General features: G+C 38.1%; 13 protein-coding genes across 13 annotated transcripts; 7 read left to right on the top strand and 6 right to left on the bottom strand.

Moving 5' to 3' along the window:
- Positions 1 to 319: 319 nt before the first annotated feature.
- C9374_010987 (uncharacterized protein) lies at positions 320 to 2428 on the top strand (the record flags this gene model as incomplete). The annotated part of the gene is made up of 1 exon (XM_044686591.1): positions 320 to 2428. The coding sequence occupies one exon, from the start codon at positions 320 to 322 to the stop codon at positions 2426 to 2428; it is 2109 nt and encodes a 702-aa protein (XP_044543324.1).
- Positions 2429 to 2852: 424 nt separating this feature from the next.
- Positions 2853 to 5738, top strand: C9374_010986 (uncharacterized protein; the record flags this gene model as incomplete). Its single annotated transcript, XM_044686590.1, has 2 exons — positions 2853 to 3116; positions 3318 to 5738. The coding sequence occupies 2 exons, from the start codon at positions 2853 to 2855 to the stop codon at positions 5736 to 5738; spliced, it is 2685 nt and encodes an 894-aa protein (XP_044543323.1).
- Positions 5739 to 6048: 310 nt separating this feature from the next.
- On the top strand, positions 6049 to 6402 carry C9374_010985 (uncharacterized protein; the record flags this gene model as incomplete). The annotated part of the gene is made up of 1 exon (XM_044686589.1): positions 6049 to 6402. The coding sequence occupies one exon, from the start codon at positions 6049 to 6051 to the stop codon at positions 6400 to 6402; it is 354 nt and encodes a 117-aa protein (XP_044543322.1).
- Positions 6403 to 6890: 488 nt separating this feature from the next.
- C9374_010984 (uncharacterized protein) lies at positions 6891 to 7433 on the bottom strand (the record flags this gene model as incomplete). The annotated part of the gene is made up of 1 exon (XM_044686588.1): positions 6891 to 7433. One exon carries the CDS (start codon positions 7431 to 7433, stop codon positions 6891 to 6893), a length of 543 nt encoding a protein of 180 aa, XP_044543321.1.
- A 200-nt stretch (positions 7434 to 7633) lies between these two features.
- On the bottom strand, positions 7634 to 11233 carry C9374_010983 (uncharacterized protein; the record flags this gene model as incomplete). The annotated part of the gene is made up of 1 exon (XM_044686587.1): positions 10513 to 11233. A coding segment is annotated over one exon (721 nt), but the record flags the coding sequence as incomplete, so codon positions are not given.
- Positions 11234 to 11759: 526 nt separating this feature from the next.
- C9374_010982 (uncharacterized protein) lies at positions 11760 to 13269 on the top strand (the record flags this gene model as incomplete). Its single annotated transcript, XM_044686586.1, has 4 exons — positions 11760 to 12266; positions 12351 to 12493; positions 12661 to 13030; positions 13120 to 13269. The coding sequence occupies 4 exons, from the start codon at positions 11760 to 11762 to the stop codon at positions 13267 to 13269; spliced, it is 1170 nt and encodes a 389-aa protein (XP_044543319.1).
- Positions 13270 to 14456: 1187 nt separating this feature from the next.
- On the bottom strand, positions 14457 to 15617 carry C9374_010981 (uncharacterized protein; the record flags this gene model as incomplete). The annotated part of the gene is made up of 1 exon (XM_044686585.1): positions 14457 to 15617. One exon carries the CDS (start codon positions 15615 to 15617, stop codon positions 14457 to 14459), a length of 1161 nt encoding a protein of 386 aa, XP_044543318.1.
- Positions 15618 to 15847: 230 nt separating this feature from the next.
- On the bottom strand, positions 15848 to 16327 carry C9374_010980 (uncharacterized protein; the record flags this gene model as incomplete). Its single annotated transcript, XM_044686584.1, has 1 exon — positions 15848 to 16327. The coding sequence occupies one exon, from the start codon at positions 16325 to 16327 to the stop codon at positions 15848 to 15850; it is 480 nt and encodes a 159-aa protein (XP_044543317.1).
- A 167-nt stretch (positions 16328 to 16494) lies between these two features.
- Positions 16495 to 17553, bottom strand: C9374_010979 (uncharacterized protein; the record flags this gene model as incomplete). The annotated part of the gene is made up of 1 exon (XM_044686583.1): positions 16495 to 17553. The coding sequence occupies one exon, from the start codon at positions 17551 to 17553 to the stop codon at positions 16495 to 16497; it is 1059 nt and encodes a 352-aa protein (XP_044543316.1).
- A 279-nt stretch (positions 17554 to 17832) lies between these two features.
- On the bottom strand, positions 17833 to 18626 carry C9374_010978 (uncharacterized protein; the record flags this gene model as incomplete). Its single annotated transcript, XM_044686581.1, has 2 exons — positions 17833 to 18103; positions 18298 to 18626. 2 exons carry the CDS (start codon positions 18624 to 18626, stop codon positions 17833 to 17835), a joined length of 600 nt encoding a protein of 199 aa, XP_044543315.1.
- Positions 18627 to 18844: 218 nt separating this feature from the next.
- Positions 18845 to 21976, top strand: C9374_010977 (uncharacterized protein; the record flags this gene model as incomplete). Its single annotated transcript, XM_044686580.1, has 2 exons — positions 18845 to 19262; positions 19368 to 21976. 2 exons carry the CDS (start codon positions 18845 to 18847, stop codon positions 21974 to 21976), a joined length of 3027 nt encoding a protein of 1008 aa, XP_044543314.1.
- Positions 21977 to 22044: 68 nt separating this feature from the next.
- On the top strand, positions 22045 to 22530 carry C9374_010976 (uncharacterized protein; the record flags this gene model as incomplete). The annotated part of the gene is made up of 1 exon (XM_044686579.1): positions 22045 to 22530. One exon carries the CDS (start codon positions 22045 to 22047, stop codon positions 22528 to 22530), a length of 486 nt encoding a protein of 161 aa, XP_044543313.1.
- A 327-nt stretch (positions 22531 to 22857) lies between these two features.
- Positions 22858 to 24203, top strand: C9374_010975 (uncharacterized protein; the record flags this gene model as incomplete). The annotated part of the gene is made up of 1 exon (XM_044686578.1): positions 22858 to 24203. A coding segment is annotated over one exon (1346 nt), but the record flags the coding sequence as incomplete, so codon positions are not given.

The raw sequence follows: 24203 nt of genomic DNA, 5'->3' as shown, positions 1-24203 counted from the left end.
TACTTCATGAAATTTCATGAAAGGATCTCGTTTTTGCATCCAAATTTCAACACCGAGTGTTATTCCTCCTCATGTACTGTGTTTTCCTTTCAGAAGAGATGATGAGAATATCTCTGGCTTCCAGTATGGAAGACTTCTCTCATCAAGCACGTTCATGAACATCTCGCCTTCCATTTGAATACATACAAATGGCCATCAACCAAGCATTAAAACAACAACAACAGCCATCACTAAATATCCACTCGAGATGACACTATTGCATCTACAGATTGTCCTTTTTGTGTTGTTGCAGAATTGAAAAAGTTTCGTCATTATCATCATGTGGTTCGATTACTCCCTATTCCATCAAAATCATTCCATTGCGGATGCACCTCCTCATCCCACTGCACTCTGCCATCCATTGCTCTTTCTATTGGGAAGTTTGAGCCGAGACTATCCCTCAAATAATCCCTTCAACATTTCGATTCCTCCCGACAGCAATTTTCAAGTCCTCATGAACACGAGCACTCTGATCCCTCATCCCATTCCTCATCAACCATGTCCCGATACCATTTTCAATGCCATCATCGCTTCTGTGTTTGTTCTTCTTGAATTGATACTCACGATTAGCACTTTATCGCTCTTGATTTGGAAACGTCATCATCCCCATATTGAAAAGAGAAATCTGGGCTATCTGATCATGCATACCTTGACAAGTTTTGTGGTTGGCTTTTTGGGATGTTTGAGGCTCCTTATTGGAAGGAAATTATTTCCGTGTGCCATTCACATGTGGTTATCTTTCATGTTTATACCAGCGCTGTGTTTGGGACCCATGGTGCGATGTTGGCGTGTATTTGCACTGTACAGAATGAATTTGGAGAGAAAAAAGTTGTATCAGAGTCGAACCACCATGACCTCATTGACGACCACAACAGTGGCAGCAACGGAAACAGCCATAGAGGATGATACTGAGAGGGATGGTACTGTTCAGGTTCATCATGATTCCACCACAAATTCTAATCTATTCAAAGAATCACTAACGGCAACTACTCTGCCAACAGGGAGTCACTGTAATGACAACACTGGTGGTGAACATTCAGTTGGTTTGACCATTCATGCAAATAGTGGTGCGATGGAGGAGCTGAAAATTTCTACCGAATGGGATTCTAATAAGGTAACAACACAAGGTGGAAGCATGGTAGTGGCTATGTCTCCTCGCTCGCCTGGTGACATGTCAAATTTTAGTGAAGTAGCATTTCTTTCAGAAAATACTACAGATCAACGTTCAAACATGCTTGAAAATTGCTCGAACTCTACTGCCGTAGCAGTAACGACAACTCATAACTTGTCTTACCAAAATCCTCAGAAGCAAACAAACGCAAACATGATGGAAAGTATTAATGATTTGACAGCATCCAACTTGGCAACTATTAATACTCGAAAAATTCGAATTTATTCATGTCTCACAAGCACATGGTTTTTGTACATGATTTATGGAGTTGCGTTTTTTGTACAATTTCTCTTGTGGGTTTTTTTTGGTGCTATCGATGAGGTCTTCTTTGTTACTTCCAACTTTCGATATCTCACCACTGATAATGCTGGTAGTTTTGATTTTACTACAGGATGCGTACAACAACCTAACGCGGCCATTATTTTAATTACCCTTACGACCGTATTTTTAATATTGGAATTTATTGCCATGATTTTATGCTTCCTCTCCCAACGTGACACTTATCATATTAAGGTAGAAACATTAATCATCATTACCGTTCAAATGACCGTGATGACCATGTATGTCATTTGCGGCACTTGGACATTTTACAAGAATTTTCTCGATTATTTTGTTTCGTATGCCTTTTTGCCAATGACAAATTTAATTTGTGAAGTCTTTGTGGGAGTGACATTGCCAGGATGTTATGCCATTTATGAAGACCATTTTTTCACTGACTCCAAAGCAACGAGGAAGAGAAAGCAATCAATGATAACGAACGAACCCGCATCAATTCAAGGTAATGAACACGACATGGAACGTTGCATGATTGAGAAAATTCTCAAAAACAAGAAAACATTTGAAATGTTATTGGAATTTGCAAAACGATCGTACTGCCCTGAGAGCGTGTTGTGCTATAAGGACATTGAACAATTTAAATCAAAGATGACCTCTCAAAAGAATCGAAACAAAATTGGACTATTTATTGTGAGAACTTACTGCATGCCTCATTCGCCGGCTCAATTGAATTTACCTTCGAATTTCATGACACAAGTGAAATTGTGGCTGGAAAAGTTGGAATATAACAATGGTATAGTGGAGAGTACCATGTTTGATTCTCTGCAACAACATTGCTTGAATGATTTAATTGATGTCTTTGAACGTTGGAGGTGGTCGAGTAAGGAAGTAAGGGAAATGTGTCGAGAATTGGCTCCACCACAACGACCCGTTGGAAAATAGTAACGTTTGAAACCTCGTCCACTCGTCTCCTTACTTTGAAACAAGGTGGCGCTCAAGAAGCAGTTCCATTCTACAAGGTGTTGACGATGCCCTTTTCAACTCAATCAATATATGAGGCTCTATGAAATTAAAGAGGTATAATGATGACAAAATACGTGACCACGTCCGAATTCCCTGAGTCAAAAATGCAAAGGCGGAGGTTTTTTCGAAAGGGTGTGCGAAATTCTCCTCTCTTCTCGCGACAATTACTCCTTCTTGATATCCTATTGGTGTGACGAATTAAAAGACAACGAAGGACTTTATTGCAACTCAACAAAAAACACAAACTTCGAGTCCAGCACTGAGTATTCAATATTCGATATTTGAAAATTTTCCATAAATAGCCCATTTAAGATTAATTAAAAAAAAGCGTCACACATTAATCATGGTGGAAGCGACCACTCACAACAAGCCCTCCGTGGCATCCTCTTCAAAACATAAAGGCAGTTGTTTCCGATGGTTGATATCCTTCTTGGAAGCTCCTCTCACAGCTCTTCTTGCCTTCATTTTGAATTGGGTAGATTATCTTCTCTTTCTGATCATGTATCATTGGCATGGAAAGACGTATTTGGTTCATGATTTGAGAGGAGACATGGATTCAAGTTTATTGGCTGCTCCCTATTTTCCAACGAGTCATTCGACTAAGATTGTAAGTAGTAACAGATTCATCATGATTGGTGTTGTGTATATATAATAATAATATTATTATTATTATTATTGAATACATTCCGATGTATTGTATCATTGATCATTTGATTTTCATAATTACTTGTTCAACACTTGTTGTTCCTTTGGTTGAATTGATCAACAAATTCCGAACCATCGATGATTTCTTTGAATGATTTTCTAGAAAAATCCAAAAGAATACTTTGATATGGAAAATAAGAGTCCTATTTATCGTCATTTGATGAGTCACACTCGTGATGGATCATTGGTTGAGAAGGAGAGCGTTCTCGATGAGTTACTTCCACCCTCTACACGTGATCAATTATTTCATCAAGTCGATGAACAATATTTGAAGGTCAAACACTTGTTACAACAATTGGCAGAAAAGGAAAATATTTCTAATTTGCAACATGTGGACACTCCTTGGAAAAATCTTGAATATCCTGATTTTCAATTGACACAAAAAGATCAACGACTAGTTCCAGAAACTCTCTTTCAATACTTTAAACAATGCATGAATCATTACGCTGACAAACCATGTGTGGGACAACGAGTACTTCGAAAAATGCATTCGAAAGAAGTCAATGCTGAAAATGGAAAGAAGAAAGTTTGGTACACTCCTGAATTTGAGAATGAAGCAGTGATTTATACATATCGTCAATTTGAAGAACGAGTCGATGCTTTGGCAAGAGCCATGCAAAAATGTTTCAATTTGGAGAGCAGTGGAGGAGATTTGGACTTTTTCACCTTTGATGACGACCAATCTGTGAAGGAAAGTGAACAAACTCGAAATAGTCGATTTGCAATTTATGACGATACTTCCTATGAATGGTTTGTTACAGCATTGGCTCTCTTCCAGCAAAATGTATCCATTGTAACTGTCTATGCAAGTTTAGGAATTGATAGTTTGATTCAAGCACTCAATGAATCCAAAGTCTCTGGTGTCATGCTTCATTTCAGTTCCCTGAAAGAAGTAGTTCCAAAAATTGCATCCCAATGTCCTCGTGTCAAGTACATTTTATACAATTTAAGAATGTGTGAAAATAGCAGTGACGAAGTCGAACGAAGAGAAAAGTTATTGAATGAACTCACACAAAAATATGGACAACATCTCGTTCTGACCAATATTGAAGAAATGATTGAAATGGGACTTCAAGATTGTCGAAATCAACAACATGTTTCCTCAACAACAACAACAACAGAATTTAAAATCAAAGGCAAACCTCACACCAGTAAGGACGTGTGTATTTTAATGTACACATCAGGATCGACCTCAGCACCCAAAGGAGTTCTTTTGACTCATCATAATTTATTATCAGCCATTGCTTCCTTCAATGTGTGTCTCGGTGTGGAACGTTCATTGGAATATATTCATGTTGCGTATTTACCATTGGCTCATATTTTAGAAATTCTCGTTCATAGTATTATTTTCCTTCGAGGAGGAATGATTGGATACTCGTCGGCACGAACGCTCTCTGAAGGCACATGCTTACCGTGTGGTGATTTGAAATTCTGGAGACCTTCCTTACTCGTAGGAGTTCCCAAAGTGTTTGACACGATCAAAAAAGGTGCACAATTGCAACTGCATTCCATTGCTGAAAAACGAGGACCTTTCTTGGGTTGGCTTGTGAATACCTTGTTCACAATGGCGTATCAATGTAAACGAAATGCTCTCAAGATGGGTCGAGACACTCCTTTTTGGAATTGGCTCGTCTTTAAAAAGTTTACAGATGGAGTAGGAGGACGATTGAAACTCATGCTTTCAGGAGGTTCAGCACTCATTCCTGAAACTCAGGAATTTCTTCGAATTGGATTTAATTGTGTCTTTATGCAAGGATATGGTTTGACAGAGACATGTGCTGGCTCCACCGTGTCCAATGCCTATTTCCCATTTGAAACTTGTCATTGTGGACCACCAGTGCCATGTGTTGAAATTCAACTCGTCGATGTTCCTGAAATGGGTTATACTCATCGAGATTTACCAAATCCAAGAGGAGAATTATGGGTTCGAGGAGAAAATGTCACACTCGGATATTACAAGCAAAAAGATTTAACTTTGGAAGCCTATGGAAAATTACCAAATTTCGATCAAGAGAGCGAACCGAATTCCTTTTTCAGAACTGGAGACATTGTAGAAATTTTACCCAATGGTTTTATTCGAGTGGTGGATCGTGTGAAAAATTTAACCAAACTTCAACATGGTGAATATATTGCATTGAACAAGTTGGAAAGTATTTTTGCAGATTCACCCTATATTCAACCGAATGGAATTTTAGTGTATGGAGATTCATTTAGAGATTATGCAGTTGCTTTGGCATTACCTCAAATGAAATATTTGGAATCAGTGGCACGTGAAAAGGGAATTGAATTTCATTCGAATTTGGATTTGATTCAAAATCCTCAACTATTGAAACTTGTTCTGAGATCGTTGGATGAATTGGCAGATCAAGCGAAATTGGCATCGTTTGAACGAGTGAAAAAGATTTATCTATGTGAAGAGGAATGGACGGTCGAAAATGGCCTATTGACAGCCACACAAAAGTTGAAACGACATGCCATTGTTGACAAGTACAAACGTCAAATTGAGAACATGTATCAAGAATAAGGATTTTTTCAATGGCGATTTTACTCTAAGGACTCTTAGAGAGTACACAGTGAATAAAAGGTTAATTGGATTTCAATGCATGCCTTCATTCTTTCAAAATATGAAACATCATTTAAAATTAGTCTCGACCTCTCTTTGGTCTTTCTTTGCAACATGATGAGTTTGCGTTGTTGTGAATTGTTGTGTGAGTTCATGTTATTTGAATGATATTTTGAAGAAGGTGCATTTGGAACAAATCTAGTTGAACATTGGAATAGGACTGGCTGATCGCAAACATATATATGTCTTTTTCATTAAGAAACTGTAAAACATGGTCTTAGAATGTGATTATTGTCAGTGTTTCGATTTGGAGGATTTGGGAGAGAGATGTTTATTGTTTGTGGTGCTTATGGAATGGTTGGTCAATGAATGTAAAGACAAAGACGTTATCAGCAAAGAGTGGGATGATTTGAAAGGAGTGGCAGAGACCTGGGATGAAGGAAAGACATCACATAACGAAAATGCATCGAACAGAGATATAAATCAATCATCCATTGCAAATGAATTGTCTGGAAATCCACGTGTTTCTCTCCCAGCTAGACCTTATGTCATTTATACATCTCAAGTCATTATTCACGTTACTCTCAACACAATGCCTCAAGAATCTTTGCATTATTGTTTGTGAATTCTCTTCGATAGTTGGTAATTCGGAAAAGGAATCTTCTCCTTGTCCTTCAGAGACTCTGAGATCTTTGTAAAAACAGGTTTTAACTCTTCTCCCTTATCTAAGTTAAATTTGTCATGAGAGTGGAAAGAAGTTTGACGTTTGTTCTGTTTTTGTAAACTACGTGTCAGATAAAGATATTGAAACGTTTGAAAAAATTCTTACATACTCGCTGTAAACATTGCAGAAACCTTCAGAGTTTGAGTAATACAGTTGCCTCTACCTTTTTCACAGCCAAACTGAACATACGTTTGACAAGATCATAAGACCATGTTGTAATATTGGTGGATGGTACCGAATACGTAAGGACACATTAAACTTTGAAAAATTACGAAGGCTGCACGAGTTTGTGTTAAAGAATTGTTTTTCTCTAAGAGTTTTGATAATCACTTCATGAAATGTCGTTGTTGGTATTTATTCTATATCGATAGGACCATTCACCAAATGATCTACTCTTGATCGACGAGACGAATCAACACATCCGCATGTTCAGGATCCAATTCCTTGGCTTGCTCTAAAAACTGAGCATCTTTCAATAGACTTTTCACAGCAGGATCAATGAATCGAAATTCCATCGATTCCAGTCCATATCGTTTCACAGCTGCCAACGCAAATTCCCTGTCGTTTTTCAATTCATCCGATGCATAATAATACGCTGCTGAGCACAATTGTAATGCTTGCAGCATGAAGCATTTGTTGTTTCGCAAAGTCTTTGAAACATGTCGAGGCATGGTACCACCGAGTTCAATGGTTTTCAACACAAAGTGTTCGTCTTCAAGTAAGGTTGGAGATATTAAATCAATGATTCGAGGATGACCTTGTTGGAGTGCTTTCAAAACGAAACTTTGGTTGCTTAAGAGTTTTGGTGGAATTTCATCGTATTGGCCGTCTTGAGTCAAGTAGAATTCATTGGCAGCATAACGTAATTCTTGTTTCTTTCGACTGAATATCTTGGGTTTGTATTTGGACGATATGAATATGTTGAAAAACATGTTTTTCAGGGAGGGTTGTGAGTTGACAATTTTTTTATGAAACAGTGTGAGTGGCAACTTGTTTTTCAAGATGTCTCTTGTCTGTACAAGAACTTGTAAAAATAAATCGTGAAAGTGAAAATATTAGTCTAACTTTTTTTCACAACAACACCATCACGCTCACGTTTGTTTCAATAAATAATAATTTATAGCACGTAAAATTATTTCTTCTTTTGATTTCCTGGTGGATCCATCATGATTTGTGCCACTTCCTTGTTCACGAATAATGAGCTATAGTACTTGTCAGTTTCAAGAGTTGATTTGTATCTCTGAGCAAGTTCCGCAATTAGACTCTTACGTTGCAAATAAGGTCGCATGATACCTGTGGACTTGGCTCTACTGATTCTTGATCCGTTCAGAGCGGTCATTCGAATCAAAGCACCAGCAACTTTCTCACTCAAAATCATACCGTCAAGGACTGGACCAAACACTGGATAGGTTCTCTCCTTGACCATCACGTCCACTCTTATCAAGCCCTTGTGTGTTCTGTTCAATGGATATAATACAATGTGAACAAAGTTAAATTGAGAAATGATGGTATTTCTGTAATAGTCACGAGTATGTTCGGACCAAATAACATTCACATGGTCATTTCCGACGTGTCTCTTCTTGTGAATTTGTTGTGGGTCCTTAGGATTATTTGGCATCATGGTAGGAACGTGGAACATGAGTTCAGTTCTGTAATCAGCATAATATGGAGCATTGACACCGGTAGATCCATTCTTGTCCAATCCACCCATGAATCCCAAGTGATCTTGAAGATTGACCGCCCATCCTAAAGAATTGATAAATGCATTGTATTGGTCACTTCCTTCGACGTTCAAGAACAAATCTTGTTGATCGTCTTGACCTTCCTTCACATAGACAACCGCAACTTTGTGCGTCTCACGAGGCTGAGTACCATCCAAATTACGTAAACTTCTCAAAAGTTTGCTATTGCTTTGAAGTGGAACAAATCTGCTGGTCAATGCAATGTGGACAAGACCTATGGAGGAGAGCAATAATCGAGTCATGCTTGCCTTACAATCACCACCATACTTGTATCTCATATTTGGCTCACGGCATGAAATGTCATATGAAGTGTAATCGGCAGCAACTTGATCCAAGAAATTGGCTTCATTATCTTCCTCTTCATCAATCATTTGATCGAAAAGTGAGACAGTGTCTCTCTCTTTGAGTGGTCGATCAATATGGAATTGCATCAATGTGCCATTTTGCTCAGCCTCTGGAGTTTGGTTTAGCAAACCTTCGGTAAGAACACTACCAGTGTAAATACCTCGTTCCTCAATTTCACTGTATGGTTGTGGAATTTCTCCATACAAGACACGAGAATCCCACGAGTGTTTACCAGTCAAATCTCTCATGACGACGGTAACACCTGGACCTCCCTTTTCATTTGGTTGTTCAATCAAACTGAGAACATACTGATTGTCGTAAATGTAGAATCGAACGTAATTGGAGTTTTCTGGTTCCAAGTCATCCAAGCATTGAGTTTCCTCAGATAAAGTGGTGTGAAGAGCGGCATTATTGCTTGTGGTTGGGAAGTGAGAGACATGATTCATTAAATGAGACAAGACAAACTCGGCAGAAATTTTGATATTCTCAATGTCATCCTTTGTGAAGCTTGTGCTTTGACTAGTGAGAGCAGTTCCTGTTGTGGATGCTCTTGGATTGCTTTGAGGACTCTCAACGCCTGCACTAACGCCTCCAGGAACACCGACATGCTTCACAATGTTTAAACCTTGATCGACTGCAAAAATTACTTTGGTAACGCTTTCCTTGTTGGAAAGAATGACTGAAGGACCACACATGATCCAATCACACATGCTGTAGAAGGTTTCTTCAATGAGTTTGGCGCTAGTTTGATTTTGCTTGAGCAAGGCAACTTGCATTGGAATGATGGTACTCAATTGGAAAACAATTTCACGAGAAATCATTGGTTCAGACTCAGCAATTTGAGGATATAAATTTGTCAATGCACTCAATGCTTCATAGATGGCAATAAAAACTTCAGATGGATATTCCTTGAGTGGCTTTGGAGCATAAGTTTTGACAATATCTAACATGTTTCTAATGAAAATCACTGCAATTTCTGCATTCTTGTCAATTTCTTCATAAATTAAAACTACAATCACCCAAATGATATATTGCAAGTTCTTTGGATTCTTTTCTGATTTCAATGCCTTTTGCAAAATTGATTGAATTTGGAATTTGAGCTCGCTGTAAACATTGGCTTGGCCAGAATATTCTTCAGCAACGCCTTGTGTAGCAAAGTGGTTTGGGAAACAAACCAAACTTCCAAGAATGGTGATGCATGCTTGACGAACTTCGGTGTTGTACTTGGAATTTTGTGCCGACTCTTTTCCTGAAGTGGATGCAGCTCCTCCCAAAATCTTGTCACAAACCTTCATGTAGTAACGAATGAGGATATGAGAACCAATCAACTCTTCATAACAGAAAATCTTCTTACTTCCCAATAAAATGGCAATCACAACAATTGGGTCCTCATCTTCCAATCCAGAGCAGAGAGCCTTATAGAAGAGTGACAAGTATCGTGTGTGAATTGGGCTACCTCCCTTTCTACAGAATATCTTACACAAAGCACTATAGGCAACGGCACGTCCTTGATTGAAGTTACTTGCATTTTCACGGAAAACAGCTTCAAAATACCATTGACCGAAAATGTCCAAAATAGAATTGGCATCTGGTGCGTATGGAATACGGAAATCGATTTTTTGTTCCTTCAATTTCTTGATTGGAGGATCAGTACCGACATAGGCCAAACTGTGTGTAATGACTTCAATTCCTTGGAATGCTTTGAGGTGAATTTCTGGGTCAACCAACTTGTTTGGATTACCAATAATATGTAAGAATTGATTCCAAGCATAGTAAACATATTCATCTGGTAAATCCAACTCTGTAGTTGAGTTTCCAACATTTGGATTTGGATTGTTCTTTGGATTGAGACCTTCCCATTGAATTCTCACCACACTGGTACCTTCACTAGGACCATACAGCAAGTTAATAACACGATTGGTCAAACCAATACAAACACTATTCCACTGATTGATGGTTGCATTATTCTTGGACCACAAAATTCCATGTTCTTGCAAATGACGCCACATGGTCTTATCATCGGACAAGGAACACAACCACAATTCAAACAAGACTTTCAACAATCCATACGACAACTCTGGAAGACCTCTCTTTCCTCTCAAAGTCGAGTCCGTAATTCCCAATATAATCTTCAAAATATGATTCCAAGTTTCCTCCTCCAACATATCCCCCTTCACTCCCATCTGAAGGAAAATGTCCAACACTCGATTACATAGATGAATATGATGTTTCTTCTCTTCCTGAGATCCCGAACCTCCAGTTCCCAATGTACCATCCAAACCACGTTCCTCAAACAACAATGAGAAGTGATTGAAAATTTGCTGAACAAAGTACTGTAAATTTTCTTGGAGAGGAGCGGGACGTTGAGCCTCTTCAAAGAGCCACTTGTTATAGACATTGATGGCCCGATCAATGGTTTGATGATCTGCAATGGGTAATTGGAAGGCATGACCTAAGACTTCCATGACCCATTCGACGTGAGAGGTCGTGGTGAGGTAGTTTTTAGCTGTTGCATTCTGTTGATTGAAATAATCAGTGATGGAGGAGATGACTACACGTTTCACGTCGAGTGGGAAGGATTTGAGAATGTTTTTAGTGGGATCCGAGCGGATGAGTGCTAATTCATCAATCCAACCTAATAACATGTTGTTGTTGTTGTTTTTGTAGAATTATATAATGATGATGAATATGAAATTGATGATGAAAAAAACGAGTAATGATGATTAGAGAACTCGCTTTGGATATAATAACAATAATAAATTAGGGAAAGAATAAATAATAATAATGATGGAGAGCCGAGTCGGTGTACTCTTTTAAACACACACCAAAATTCGCAAATGGGATGATGATGTTCTCTCACGCACACAACAAGTAATGATGATGTCGGCGAGAGAGAGAGCGTGTGTAACGAGAGAGTTGAGAATAATTTTTTGTTTGTGAAAAATCATCAAACGTCAGTATGTTCCGTTCAAATGTTGTCAAAGGATTCGATCTTTTGAAAGACAAAGAGATCATGGTCATGCATATACATTCCAATCTTCTTATTTCGTATACGAGTGTAAAGGTCTATCATACGTTGTTCAATAACTTTATTTCGGAGATTGTACAACTCCGAACTTCCCGTAGCTCCCTATTTTCATCTCTTTTTCGTCCACACACGACATTAAAAAAATGATCAAATCAATTGCCTCATTCTTTGTGGTCGTTCTTTTCATTGCCTCCTTGTCATTGTGCTTGGATTTCACTCCTCAATCCACAACTCCAGAAACCATCTCCGAATGGCAAAATTACTTCCTTCGACTGATCCATCAAGTGAATTCGATCGATTCGACTCGGCAACCATTCAACACGCCAGGACGACTCGGTCGAACTTGGTTGGCTGCTCCGAATCGGTTCACACAATTTCCACAAAATTATTTAAAATTAATTCAAAATCGTGGCATGTTGTCGAGTCGAAAAGATTTGATTGAAAAATTTTCTTTGTTTTCGATCGATCAAATTGGAAAATTTGGTTTTGAGCATTTGAGAGTGGTGAATGAATTATTGAAACGAGCAGAACGAAATTCGGAGGAAATTGAAGAATTTAGAAATAATGTTGAAGAATTGAGAAGGATACAACTTGAGAGGAATATTCCAGAGACATTTGACAGTCGAGTACAATGGCCTTCTTGTATTCATGTATGTTTTTTTAGAGTTTCATTAAGGTAGTAATGGCTGAAATTATCATATTATCTTGGTGTAAATTAATTTGACATTTGACAGCCCATTCGAGATCAAGGAAATTGTGGCTCCTGTTATGCTTTTGCTTCAACTGAGGTCATGAGCGACCGATTTTGTATCTTTTCAAATTCAAGTGTGAACGTGGTCCTCTCTCCTCAAGATTTAATTTCATGTTCTTGGTATTCGTAAGTGTACTAATCATGTGGATGAATTTAATAATTATGATTTGGAATTTTTCAAATTTGAAATTCAATGAACTATTTTCCACATGAATGATTTCATGGAATTACATGAAATTCATGTTATTGAAAATTTATTTTTTCAAACGATGTATTATTGAACATCACACAAGATTTGGATGTGATGGAGGAATTCCTGGTCTCGTATTTGATTATATTCACAAAGATGGAGTCGTGTCAGATGCATGTCTTCCTTATTTATCCTATAATGGAAATACAGAACATCATTGTCCTTCGTATTGTTTCAATAACTCTTCCAAATTATTGAAAGATGACAAGTATTTTGCAAAATCTGTCTATCATGTTGGATCTTTTATTGAAAACAAGGAAGAACGAATGGTAGCCATTCAACAAGAAATTTTACAAAACGGACCTGTGAATGCAGATTATATGGTCTTTCAAGATTTCATGACCTATAAAAGTGGAGTGTATCGACATTTGACAGGAAGCTTTTCTGGAATTCACGCTGTGAAAATTATTGGAGTAAGTGTTACGAAACGAGTCGTGAGTTACATTTAATAATTTACAATTTAAAATGGAATTCATTGAAATTTATGAAATTGTGAACCAAGTGGGGTGTGGAAAATGATATTCCTTATTGGTTAGTTGCAAATAGTTGGGGAACGAATTGGGGTTTTGATGGTGGTCACTTTAAAATTTTGAGAGGTCATGACGAATGTGGAATTGAATTCTCAATTTATACGCTGCTTCCAGCATTGTAAGGTAAAGATGTGATTCTTCCAATATAGATTAATCATACACACGGTCAGATTAATAATTCAGCATTGCAATTATGTGATTTCAATAAATTATATTGACAGTGCGACATACCTTTGTTTCACTCTTTTCCGTCAACAACTTCCCTGTCTTTTTGTGATAGGTCTTGTTTTTCGAGACTTGAAAGAGTCTCAAAACACTCATCACAGATCGAACAACGATATATTTTGAAAATCTTGGGACCTACCAACTGGTGAGTCAGGTGGGCATGATGAGTTGAGAGGGAGGTGATTCCTTTCTTGAGTTGAACTGAATTTTGCTCTAAATATGCAATTCTTTCCTGTAAAATCAATAACAGAAAATTTTTCAAAAACTAGAAAGTTTCTAACCATATCTTCAGGAGAACGTTCTACGCATTTGGATGTCACTTGTCTTTGATAATCAGACACAGGTCGCTCCTGTCATGGCAGGAAGAGCAAATACCTCTCTTTACACATTTCTTCTTATATGCCTCGTAATGCAATTGTTTTACATTATTCGCTGGAGGCCATTGTGTCACACCACAATGAAACAAGTATGCATAAGCATCCACTGCAGAAATTCTGTAATATTCTACAGCTCTTTTGGATCCATCAACACGTCCATCACATCTCCTCCTTCTTTCATCTTTTTGGTTGATGATGGACGTGTTGATGGATCCAAAAGAGCTGAATCCGAGTCTTCAGAGCGGAGGATTCATATTAATGATTGATTGTTTGTTGAGAGACGATGGATTTGATGAAGCCTTGGATGAAGAAGAGAATGAGCGCTGTTTTGTCATTGACGAAGAGTACTTGAATGTAGTGTGTTTGTTTTTTTTTAAATTGTGTTTAGGCTTTAGATACCTCTACTAGGTGGTTGGCAGAATAAGGCTTGTCTTGATATACAACGATTTCAAAAAAAATGTGACTTAACATCTTTTCTCTATCACTTACATCTTACTGAGAGAGTGGTGCTCCAGCATTGTAAGGTAAAGATGTGATTGTATTGTCAAGTGATAAAAACACAAATTTGACATTTGACAAGCACAAATTGATCTATAAAAACATTGTTGAGCGTAATCTTTATCAAATAATAATTTAATGTGCAGAACAAAGGTAGGAGAAACGTTTGTTGAGTCACATGTTGTTTAGCTGTTGGACAAATCCGATGATTAATAGTACTCTGAAAAATCCAATAAACGTTCCTTGACAATTTCAAAAAATCGTTCCTTATGAATGGATGTTGCGCACCATATCTTAATCCTATTGGATTTAGATGAACTATATTCTGTTCTGATAATTTCACAATTTTCTTCATGACCATTATTAGAATAATCATTGTTCTCATTCTGAGCTACTAATTGAATGACTCCTTCTAATGGATCTTGTCCAAATGCTTGAATTTCCACTTGTTGAAAAGTAAACAATTCTGGACAAAACATGACACATGATGTCGAAGTGTCGTACGAAGTAGATTCCAGAGTGACCAATAATAATTCATGTCGGATTTTAACAATTGGAGGTAATGACTTCTCGTATGGAGTTGATATAATTTCTTGCATGACTTTTAAATTGTCTTGCGACACGACTGTTAAATTGGCAACTGACAGTTCAAATAAAAGAATTTTTTCTGACAAGGTCTCCAACACAATTTTAGCAGCCTCACCATCGCAGAAAAAGTTCCATTCACTTCCATTCTTTTCATTTTCAGGTTCTTTCACAAACAATGCTCCTCCCATAATGATTACCATTTTCAGCTTTTTCTTCACAAGTTCCGAGTTCTTTTTACATAACTTTGCCAAATTTGTTAATGGACCAATGCTGAACCATGTGTAATAAGAATCATGAGGAGCTTGTTCCAATAATTTTATCATTTCATCTTCATACTCTTTTTCTGGAATGACTGGCAATAATCCAAGTTCAGTGTTCACTTTAGGTAATTGAATTAAATCTGCCAAATCTCGATGAATTCTATAAAAGTCATAATCTTGAAACCATTTGGCTTCGGAAAAACAATGAGAACTCTTTTCATTAGAAATTCTCTCACTCGATCCCATAAATAATTGACAATTGGCAGGTAAAAAATTAGAAAATTGTTGCATGCGTTGAATCAAGTCAATTCCACGATCCAAATGAAGTTGCATCCCCTTCACCAAACTAATTGCACAAATTTTCATATTTGGATTTTTTAAAGTGGCAGCTGTCAAATTGGTGATGGCAAAAACATCATCGGATCCAAGATCCGTATCGATAATGACATGATGATTTTGCTGATACGGTAACAATGATTCATGTAAGAGAATGGGTGGAACGGGAGAAGGTGTTTGCGACATTTTTTTTTGTATTCTTTAATTTTATTACAATGAACATTAAATTGGTCTACCGCATGGATTTGGTATTTGAACTAAAAACTAGTGCGAGTTCTTATTTGGCCAACGATGTGTCATGTGAACAAGTGTATGTGAAAATCCAATACACAACAACGTAATAGGACTTGTCACGACACAAAGTGTTGAAATGATTTGAAATCGTTCGAGTGAAACCTTGTCGTATGCGAAACGAATCAATTTAAAATTCTCTTATTCACACTCTCGAGTCTTCCCTCTCCATTAAAATAACATTCATGAACAGTTGTAATAATATATGGTTTGCCAACATTGGTTGGACATTCTTCCTCTAATTTCATTTCCACTTTCACTCCGTATCCAAAATAATCGGGAATGGTTTTATAGATGGGTTCTTTCGATGTGTGTGGATTGTCTTTTTTGAAAGTTTCAAGACTCGATTTGAAAATGTGTTCTTTGGCGAGAGTGAGAGCGACATGACTTCGACCTGCTGTGGAAAAGTCATGCCAATCATGTTTTTGATAGTGTTCGAGGAGGGATTGAAGAGAGGAGGAACATGCTTCGGAAAGGAGAATAAAATTTGGGGCTGTGGAGGTGGAAGTGTGGTTGTGATCTGATGATGATGATGTCGGCTTGTTCGAATCGGCTGCTTCATCGCCCGGAGGTTGTGATTGAGTTGTGGGATTGTTGTTCGACATTTTTTTGGTTTGTGAAAAGTGACAATCCGTTTATTTCAGCGAGAGTTCGGCAGAGCTAGGTTCGAAATTACCTTAGAACGATCCTGTCATGACGAGAGAAATAGGTCGTAGCAAACTTAGAACTATATATGCCTAGGAGTATTGAACCCACTGAGAAAATGGAAAAGTTAAAATTGAGGTGAGGATGGTGGAGAACCAATGTCAACAAACACAGAATGAAAATCATCCTCGTCGTTATTCAAATCAATAGAAATATCGTCCACAGTGTTTTGGTCAGCAGTAACGAGATTAAGTGCTGTTGAAGAAGAGGTCGAATCGTATAACTTGGTGTCTGTTGGTGGAAACTCCTCGTGTTGATACATGTACGAATTACAGGAGTCAAAGAGATTGGTGTCATCATCTAGCACGTTATCTTCACCACACCTTTCATAATCCATCATGTCAGAAGAATTATCCACTCTATAGTTAGTAGAACGAATATAAAACTTTTGGAAAGTGTGTTTGGATGTCCATTCGTTGGTGAAAGTTGGCTCGTATTCATCATGACCATTTTCAAATAACATACAACTACTTGCAGGAGAATAGATTCTTCTTCTGAGTTGAGAGTAATCGTTGAACTCAACGTCCACCCTCTTGGAGTCTGGTTCACGAGCTGAGAATTCTCGCGAACTGTGAGCATGAAATGATGAAAGCGAACGTCCTCCAACATGTCCTGCTCGCCTCTTCAACCAGGATGATCTCTTTGCAACACCCTCATACGAAGGAGATGGCTGCTCATGCGAGTCACTACTTCTTCTGAAACGGAAAAAGTTGGAAGTTTCTGAGGCTCGTTGAAACAAGTGAGCATGCTTAGTCTCATCGTAGTTGGACTTCAGTGATCTCAAAGTGGCCCATAACTCTCTCAATACTGTCTTCTTCTTCTCTGTAAATGTTTGGTCTTGATTATGATGGTCCTTAGCCAATGATGAGTTCTTGGAGCTGTCCTTGAGCTTTGACGATGCGTTGTATGTAGGTGGCGCTTGGATTAAGATTTCGTCGAGAAGGGTTGTCTCAGAGTTTCGTTCAGCTTGTATTGGAGTTGAGAATCTTTCCTCTGGGTGGTTTGAATGTTGCAAAGGTAGTACTGCACGTACCAAGCTGTGATCTTGGCGATTAGTAGTATCTGTTTTACTTGCGCTAATTAATTCATCTCCGAGCTCAAATTTCATGCTGTGCTTGTTTGTCATGATACCTGATTTTGAAGGTTGTTTCTTAGGTTTCTTTTCATAGACCCGAAATGTTGCATTGAGTAATGATTATACATTCTTGGGTTACTTGCTTCAATGATAGATTGGCGATTGCAAATAATGATTGATTCTAACGTTTTGAATAAGGCTTGTAGTCTCGGGATCTCAAGTAAGGCTTGATGAAAACGCTTTGTAAGGAGTCGCTCTCTCGGGTTGATTTTTTTTTCTTCTATTTATTTCTCGCTTTATAACCCTGAAAGCCACTCAAATACAGAGAGATTAGTCTTTCTTGAGCTTTTCATTCAAATTCTCATCTTCTTGAGTGGCATTACTTGCTCGAGTACTTGTAGTGGGGGTAGTAGTGCTTGTATTGGCCGATGATGACGAACCTTCTTCTTCAATGGTTGTTGAGGGTTGCTCTTCTTGTTGCCGCTGTTCCTGAAGACGTTTTTCTTGTTCTTCTAATAATTTTCTCTTCTTTCTTAGAAGAAGTTTTTTACGTAGAGCTTGTTTGTCTTCTTCATGCATTTGTCTAAGCATTGGTATGACACTGTAAATGTCAAATGCCAACATTTGATGAGCGTTGATGAGGAATGAGAAAAAAATATTATTATTTACACCATCATCGGTCCGCACCAATCAAGAAATTGAATATTTCATTGAATAACAACAATGTAAAAATTCAATCATTGAATATGCAACGACAATTATCGATTTTCTATCAAACAAACAACTCGTACGTACATGAATAATGTTATACTCAAAGCCATTGTAATTAAAAACAAAATAGCGACATGATATTTAGCAATGGATGGCACATAATACATGAATACGAGACACACCAAAAGTGCCACAATGGAAGTCCATAGAACTTTGATAAAATTCGGATGAAGCGAGGAGCCAGGTTTTAAGATAAATCCAATGGTACCTTTCTTGAGAAATTCTGGTAAATTTGCGAGAGGATCTACATTGATGGGTGGATTGGGAGTGGTGGTTTCCGAGGTGGATGATGTGCTAGCTTGTGTGGTTGAAGTGTTTTCCGTGGTGGTTGTTTGTGTTTCCGATGATGACATTTTTTGAAAAGTGTATTTTGAATTTTTATTAATTTTTTCAAATTAATATTTAGTAATATTTTCAAAAGATTTAAACCAACTTGGAAACACATCTAGAATTGAGCAGGATTTAGAACTTTAAAAATCTTCTTCAAACACACGACGGTCTCATTCCAACATGTTCATACATATATAGGCAAGTAACTAACCGTTATTTTTTCAGAAAAAACACCAAAAAAATGGAGCCCGCCTCACCACCAACCAACATTAAGGCTTTGAATCAAAACGGCAACCTCACTCATTCCCGTCGTCAAGATCTTCAAAACAGTAGCAGCCCAAAACCTGCAACACCTCAAAGCAAGCAGAGCAGTTCCAAACAACAAAACAAAATGCTATCATCTGGTGGCTCAGCATTGAAACATTCCCCTTCATCGTCGTCGGGAAGAAAGGTACCCAACGACAGCGATCCTCCGACCTCTCCACCCCCAATAATTGTTGTAGGTGAAGATCTCAATCTTAGTACCTGCTCTGATGCCGATTCCGAAAATACTACCAGCAATCCTCTCCTTAATCCTAACAATCACAACCATCAAGTTACCGATACCAGCTCAACCACGAGTAGTAATGATGAAGAAATTTCGTTCAATTCACCATTGTGTAAGTTTTTGATCTGTGGGTTTTTAACGATTTTTTTCGTTTATCATGATAATATTACTATTGAAACGATGGTTGCACTATATACCTCAATATTGACTTGCACAGACGAGCAAGCACCACCAATTATTAACATTTGTGGACAACCAGGCATGCCCGGATTTCAAAATGGTGATCTCAATGAGGCAAGATTTAGTGATATACAAGGCATCATGATGCTTCCAAAGGACGAGTTTATTGGAGATTCCTCTTTCATTGTTGCCGAGCAGCATCAAATACGACTGGTTAACATGAAGCAAATGAACGTGTCAACCTTCTACTCAACCCAACTTCAAACTCCACGAGGAATGGCCATTTACAAGGGATCCATTCTCGTTTGTGATAGTCACCAGCACAAAATTAAAATGATATCATTGGATGGAAGAAGAATGACCACATTTGCTGGAACTGGACACCGCGGATGCTCTATTGGAAGAGTGAGTGATGTCATGTTCGACACCCCCACCGCCGTGTGTGTCGTTGGAGAAAACGTATTTGTTGCAGATACAGGAAATCATCGAATTGTTCGCATTAATAATGGATTTGCTTCCAACGCTGCAGGAACTCCAAAATCGCCAGGTTTTTTGGATGGAAAAGTTCAAAATACGCTTCTCAACTCTCCAACTGACATTATTGCCAAAGATAACGTATTATATGTGAACGATTTTGGCAATTTTCGTATCAGACAATTGTTTGCCAACTACAGTGATATGAGAACTGTTATCGAGAGCACTGAAAAGCTTTACGCCATGTCCGTGAACTCAGACGGAGAGCTTGTTTTGGGTACCCACAATACCCTTTACAAGTATAATCATGAAACCAAGGAAAGTTCCTCACTATTATGTGAAACACCTGAACCAATCAAAAAGGTCATATGTGCTTCTAGAAATATGTACGTGGTTGCATGTACAAACTCCATTCATGGTGTAGAAGATCGAAAACCAAGCACCAACGTCAGTACTTCCATGCTCGACCTCAAACATTTATCTAGGAAATTGAAGGCTACTCAAAATTTTTCATTCAACGCCTCAATACAAGAAAGTTGGAACAATGAAAGCACCTTTCAAAAGCCATCCTATTTTGAGCTCATTTATTGCTATGAGCAGGACTTGTTGGAAATATTCAGTTATTACTGTAACAATATCACGCATACATTTATGGACGTGAACGAAATGACAAGCAATCAATTTTTGAAATTGGCCAAAGATTGCAAAATTGTAGACAAAGTATTCAACACGAATGCTGTATTTCTCATTTATGAAGAGTCCACAAAATATTCTCCAACATTTAAGATGAACTTTGACGACTTTTTAAATGCTTTGGCTTTTATGGCAATTAGAAAGTATTCAAAAATTCAAATTAACAACATCTCTGATATGGCCAAACATGATGAAGATGTTAAAGTCCTGTTAAGAAAACTGCTTTTCGAGCATGTGCTACCAAATTCTGGAAAGCTCATTCAGGATCCAACTCCATCAGAATTGTCTGACCCCTCGGTCACTTCATTATGGAGTGTTCAACAAGATCATCTCTACAAAATCTTCATGTACTATACTCAGAAGAAGAGATCTCACAAGGAAACATTACAATGGGTTCATTATAACAAGGGACTTCATACTCTGAATGTCGACGAGTTTTTCATGTTTTGTTCTGACTTTGAAATATTCCCTCAATTCTTTTCCAAGATTCAACTGGCAAGCATGTTTACCTCGTGCTGTAAAACTTCTCAGAACGAACAGATTTCAGAACACGTTTCCAAGGAGGGCCGTTTAATGACGTTTGTAGAATTCTTGGAGTGTCTAGGTAGAATTGCTCTTGCAAAGTATAGTGAATCCCCATTGTGTGAAGTGTACAAAACTGCCCGTCAAAAGATTGAAGGCCTACTGGAGCATATGCACTTATCAGAGGGCAGAAAATTTTTTGCCGCTCAACTAGGTAATCGCTTGTTCAACAATGTGGAATCTCCAATGAAGAAACAACTTGTACAACAAATGAAACAGTCATATTTGGGACGTAATCCTCAACGAGCCAAGCTTCAATATTCAGATTTTTCATTTGCCAAACAAAAACTTAAGGAAAAGGACTCGATCGACATTTCATTGAGGAGAATGGCTGAAGAACAAGAACATTCAGAAACGAAATGTAACGCTAAAGATGTAGTGCTTTATCTTGCCTCGAAATCCGATGATGAGACATCATGGAAGTTCATTACTTCAGGAGAATTGACATTAAGCTTCTCGAACGTTCTTTCGTTCATTGACCAGGAAGGCAATTGTTTGTTCAAAATTCCCCTCTCTAGTGAAGGCCTTCCTGTGATCGAAGAAAAAGAATTGTTCCATATTTTCAGGGATGGAATACTTGTAGATGATCAGAGTATTTATGCCATTCAATTTAGCTCCAAAACAGTGTCAGATATGTTCGAGAAAGAATATGAAAATTTGGTTCAAGAAGAAAAGAAGAAAGTTTTTGCCAAGTCCTCTCCCTTTAAAAACGTTTCACTGTTATCCCCTAATGTGAGCACCCCTAAGAAATCTAAGGATTTATTGAAACCGCCTTCTACATCATCGTCGGGAGTTTTTAATACTCCTAACAAGAGCGGAGGCGCTCAGAAGGGCAGCAATTCCTCGCAACGCTCTCAACCTCGCTCACAAACACGGCCAGAAAAGAGTAGCCATTGATGATGAACGAGTCATGGAATCAATCCAGCGTGAGCCCAATTGCAATGCTCTCTCAGAATTCAAATCGTATGATGCTTCCTTCGTCTTCACCATTGTTAGCTGGTCAACTTCAAAAAACTCCTGTGAATACCACTCCTAGCAAGGTTGCTTTATCGCCTTCTAAATCCCTTTCAGAAAGAGATTTGTCTTGTAGTACAGACATCAATACTTCGAAACAAGAGTCAAGATTGCAAAGAGAGGTTGGGTTCCTAAGTGTTCAAGGAATGACGCTCAACAAGAGTGATTGTAGTGCATGGTCAAGTCATGATATTCACAAATTGCTAACCACACCAAAAACAAGTGGTGGAATTGGTCTCGTTGCAGAACAAATTGTTGGCGTTACACTGTATGGCAGCGATCTTGAAACTGTTGTTGATGCTCTCATTCGATTCGAAGGAGACGATGAAGATAAAATCGAACATGCTTGTGCACAGATTTTTATAGACGATTTGAGCATGCGAATAAGGCAGCCCATTGTGAGATGGATCTTGCAAAATTTACTGAAAAGGATGTGATCGATTCACTACCTAGGTATGTGAATGAAGGTGTGCCACATCTAAGCGCTAGGGGCCTTTTCATCACACACTGTTTTGGTTCAATAAATTATCCAATTCTTGAAGAGGTCTTTTCAAGATATTGTTGGTATGCTGTGGAAGACTATATACATTTGATAAGAAGCGAATCTTACAATGAGGCGCAAATGTTGTTTTGAAGGTAATAGGTTTTTGTTGTTTGCTCATACATGCATTTCCAAGTGTCAAGGGATGTCATCTTCAACGAACGGGCTTTGAAACGAGCGCCAAAAAAATTTACGACATTATAAAAAAATCCCCACAAAAAGAATGCCTCTTTCTAGCACATCGGACAACAGCCCTACACCCAATCCGGGTATGGGAGACACTCAAGATGAAGACACCATGAATGATTCACTGAAAAAGCATCAAAAGAAGAACCAAATGGCATCGACCAAGTTGAAAGATACGTCGGACGGTGCTCTCACCAAACAACGGTTCATGATTGACAAGATCAAGAAAGATAATGATCTTCTCCGAGAAACTATTGCAAATTTGACGAGACATATCAATACCAGTGAGAGTGTGGCAATCGGAAAGAAAATTAACAAATTAAATGATATTATTTATAATATTACTTTGAAAATTCAAGAGGAGAAGAGAAAGGTCGAAAATTTGGAGGAACACTTTAAAGATATTTCCAACCGAATAGAAGAAGCCAGAATTGAGAGGTCAGGAGTCAATGTTTCTAAAGAAAGTAATAGACTTGTCGAGAAGCAAATCAAAGTTTTGGAGAATAGACTCGATAAAGCGCTTGTAAAATTCAACGAGGCACTTACATCTAACAAGGTTTTGAGAGATCAAATAGAAAATTTGAGAAAGGAAAGAGTTGTGTTTGATACAATATACAAGAAGATGGAAAAAGAGTTGCAAGACAAGAAGAAAGAAATGGCTAAAATAATTGAGTTGTCGAACGCTGCCTATGAAGAAAGAGGTCAAGCACTCGAAGAGCAAAAAAATGTCAAGCGGCAACACCAAGCAGAGCTTGAAAAGATTGAAGAAGAGCGTGAGCAACTCGATCGATTGTTGAAAGAGGCAGAGAAAGTGACTGAAAAACTGCAACAACGAGAGTTGGAAAGACGTGAAAAAGAAATTCAAGAATCGGCCGAGATGGACCGAAAGAAACTTCTTCGTTCCACGAACTGGTCCTCCGCAGGAAACAAATCTCGCACGACAGATGCCAACGAAAAGAGAAAGCAGCTCGAGGATCGTTTTGCCAAAATTGAGGAAGCAACTGGTAAATCCATTGATGAGCTCATTGATCACTTCTCTCAGTCAGAAGATCAGAACTTTTCTCTCTTCACTTACGTCAATGAGTTGAACAGTGAGATTGAAAAGCTTGAGGAGAATATTTCAGAAATGGAGGAAGAAATTAAGAAGTTTAAAGGAGAAGGTGTCAATTCAGAATCTCAACGAAAGAAGGTTCTCTCAGAAATTCAAGACAAGATTAACGAGACCAACAGCAAGACTGATCTGTACCAACGAAAATATGAAAATTCCCTAAAGACACTTGAAATTATTTCTAGAGGCATTGAGACAATTTTCAACAAGCTCAAATGCGATCCAACCTCAATTTCAGACATGCTAGGAACTACTGGTGTGACAGAATCCAACAT

The sequence above is a fragment of the Naegleria lovaniensis genome (assembly GCF_003324165.1).
Source record: "Naegleria lovaniensis strain ATCC 30569 chromosome Unknown tig047, whole genome shotgun sequence".
Taxonomy (NCBI): domain Eukaryota; phylum Heterolobosea; class Eutetramitea; order Acrasida; family Naegleriidae; genus Naegleria; species Naegleria lovaniensis.
The sequence above is the reverse complement of the archived record's forward strand: the minus strand, read 5'-3'. Positions and strand labels throughout refer to the sequence as shown.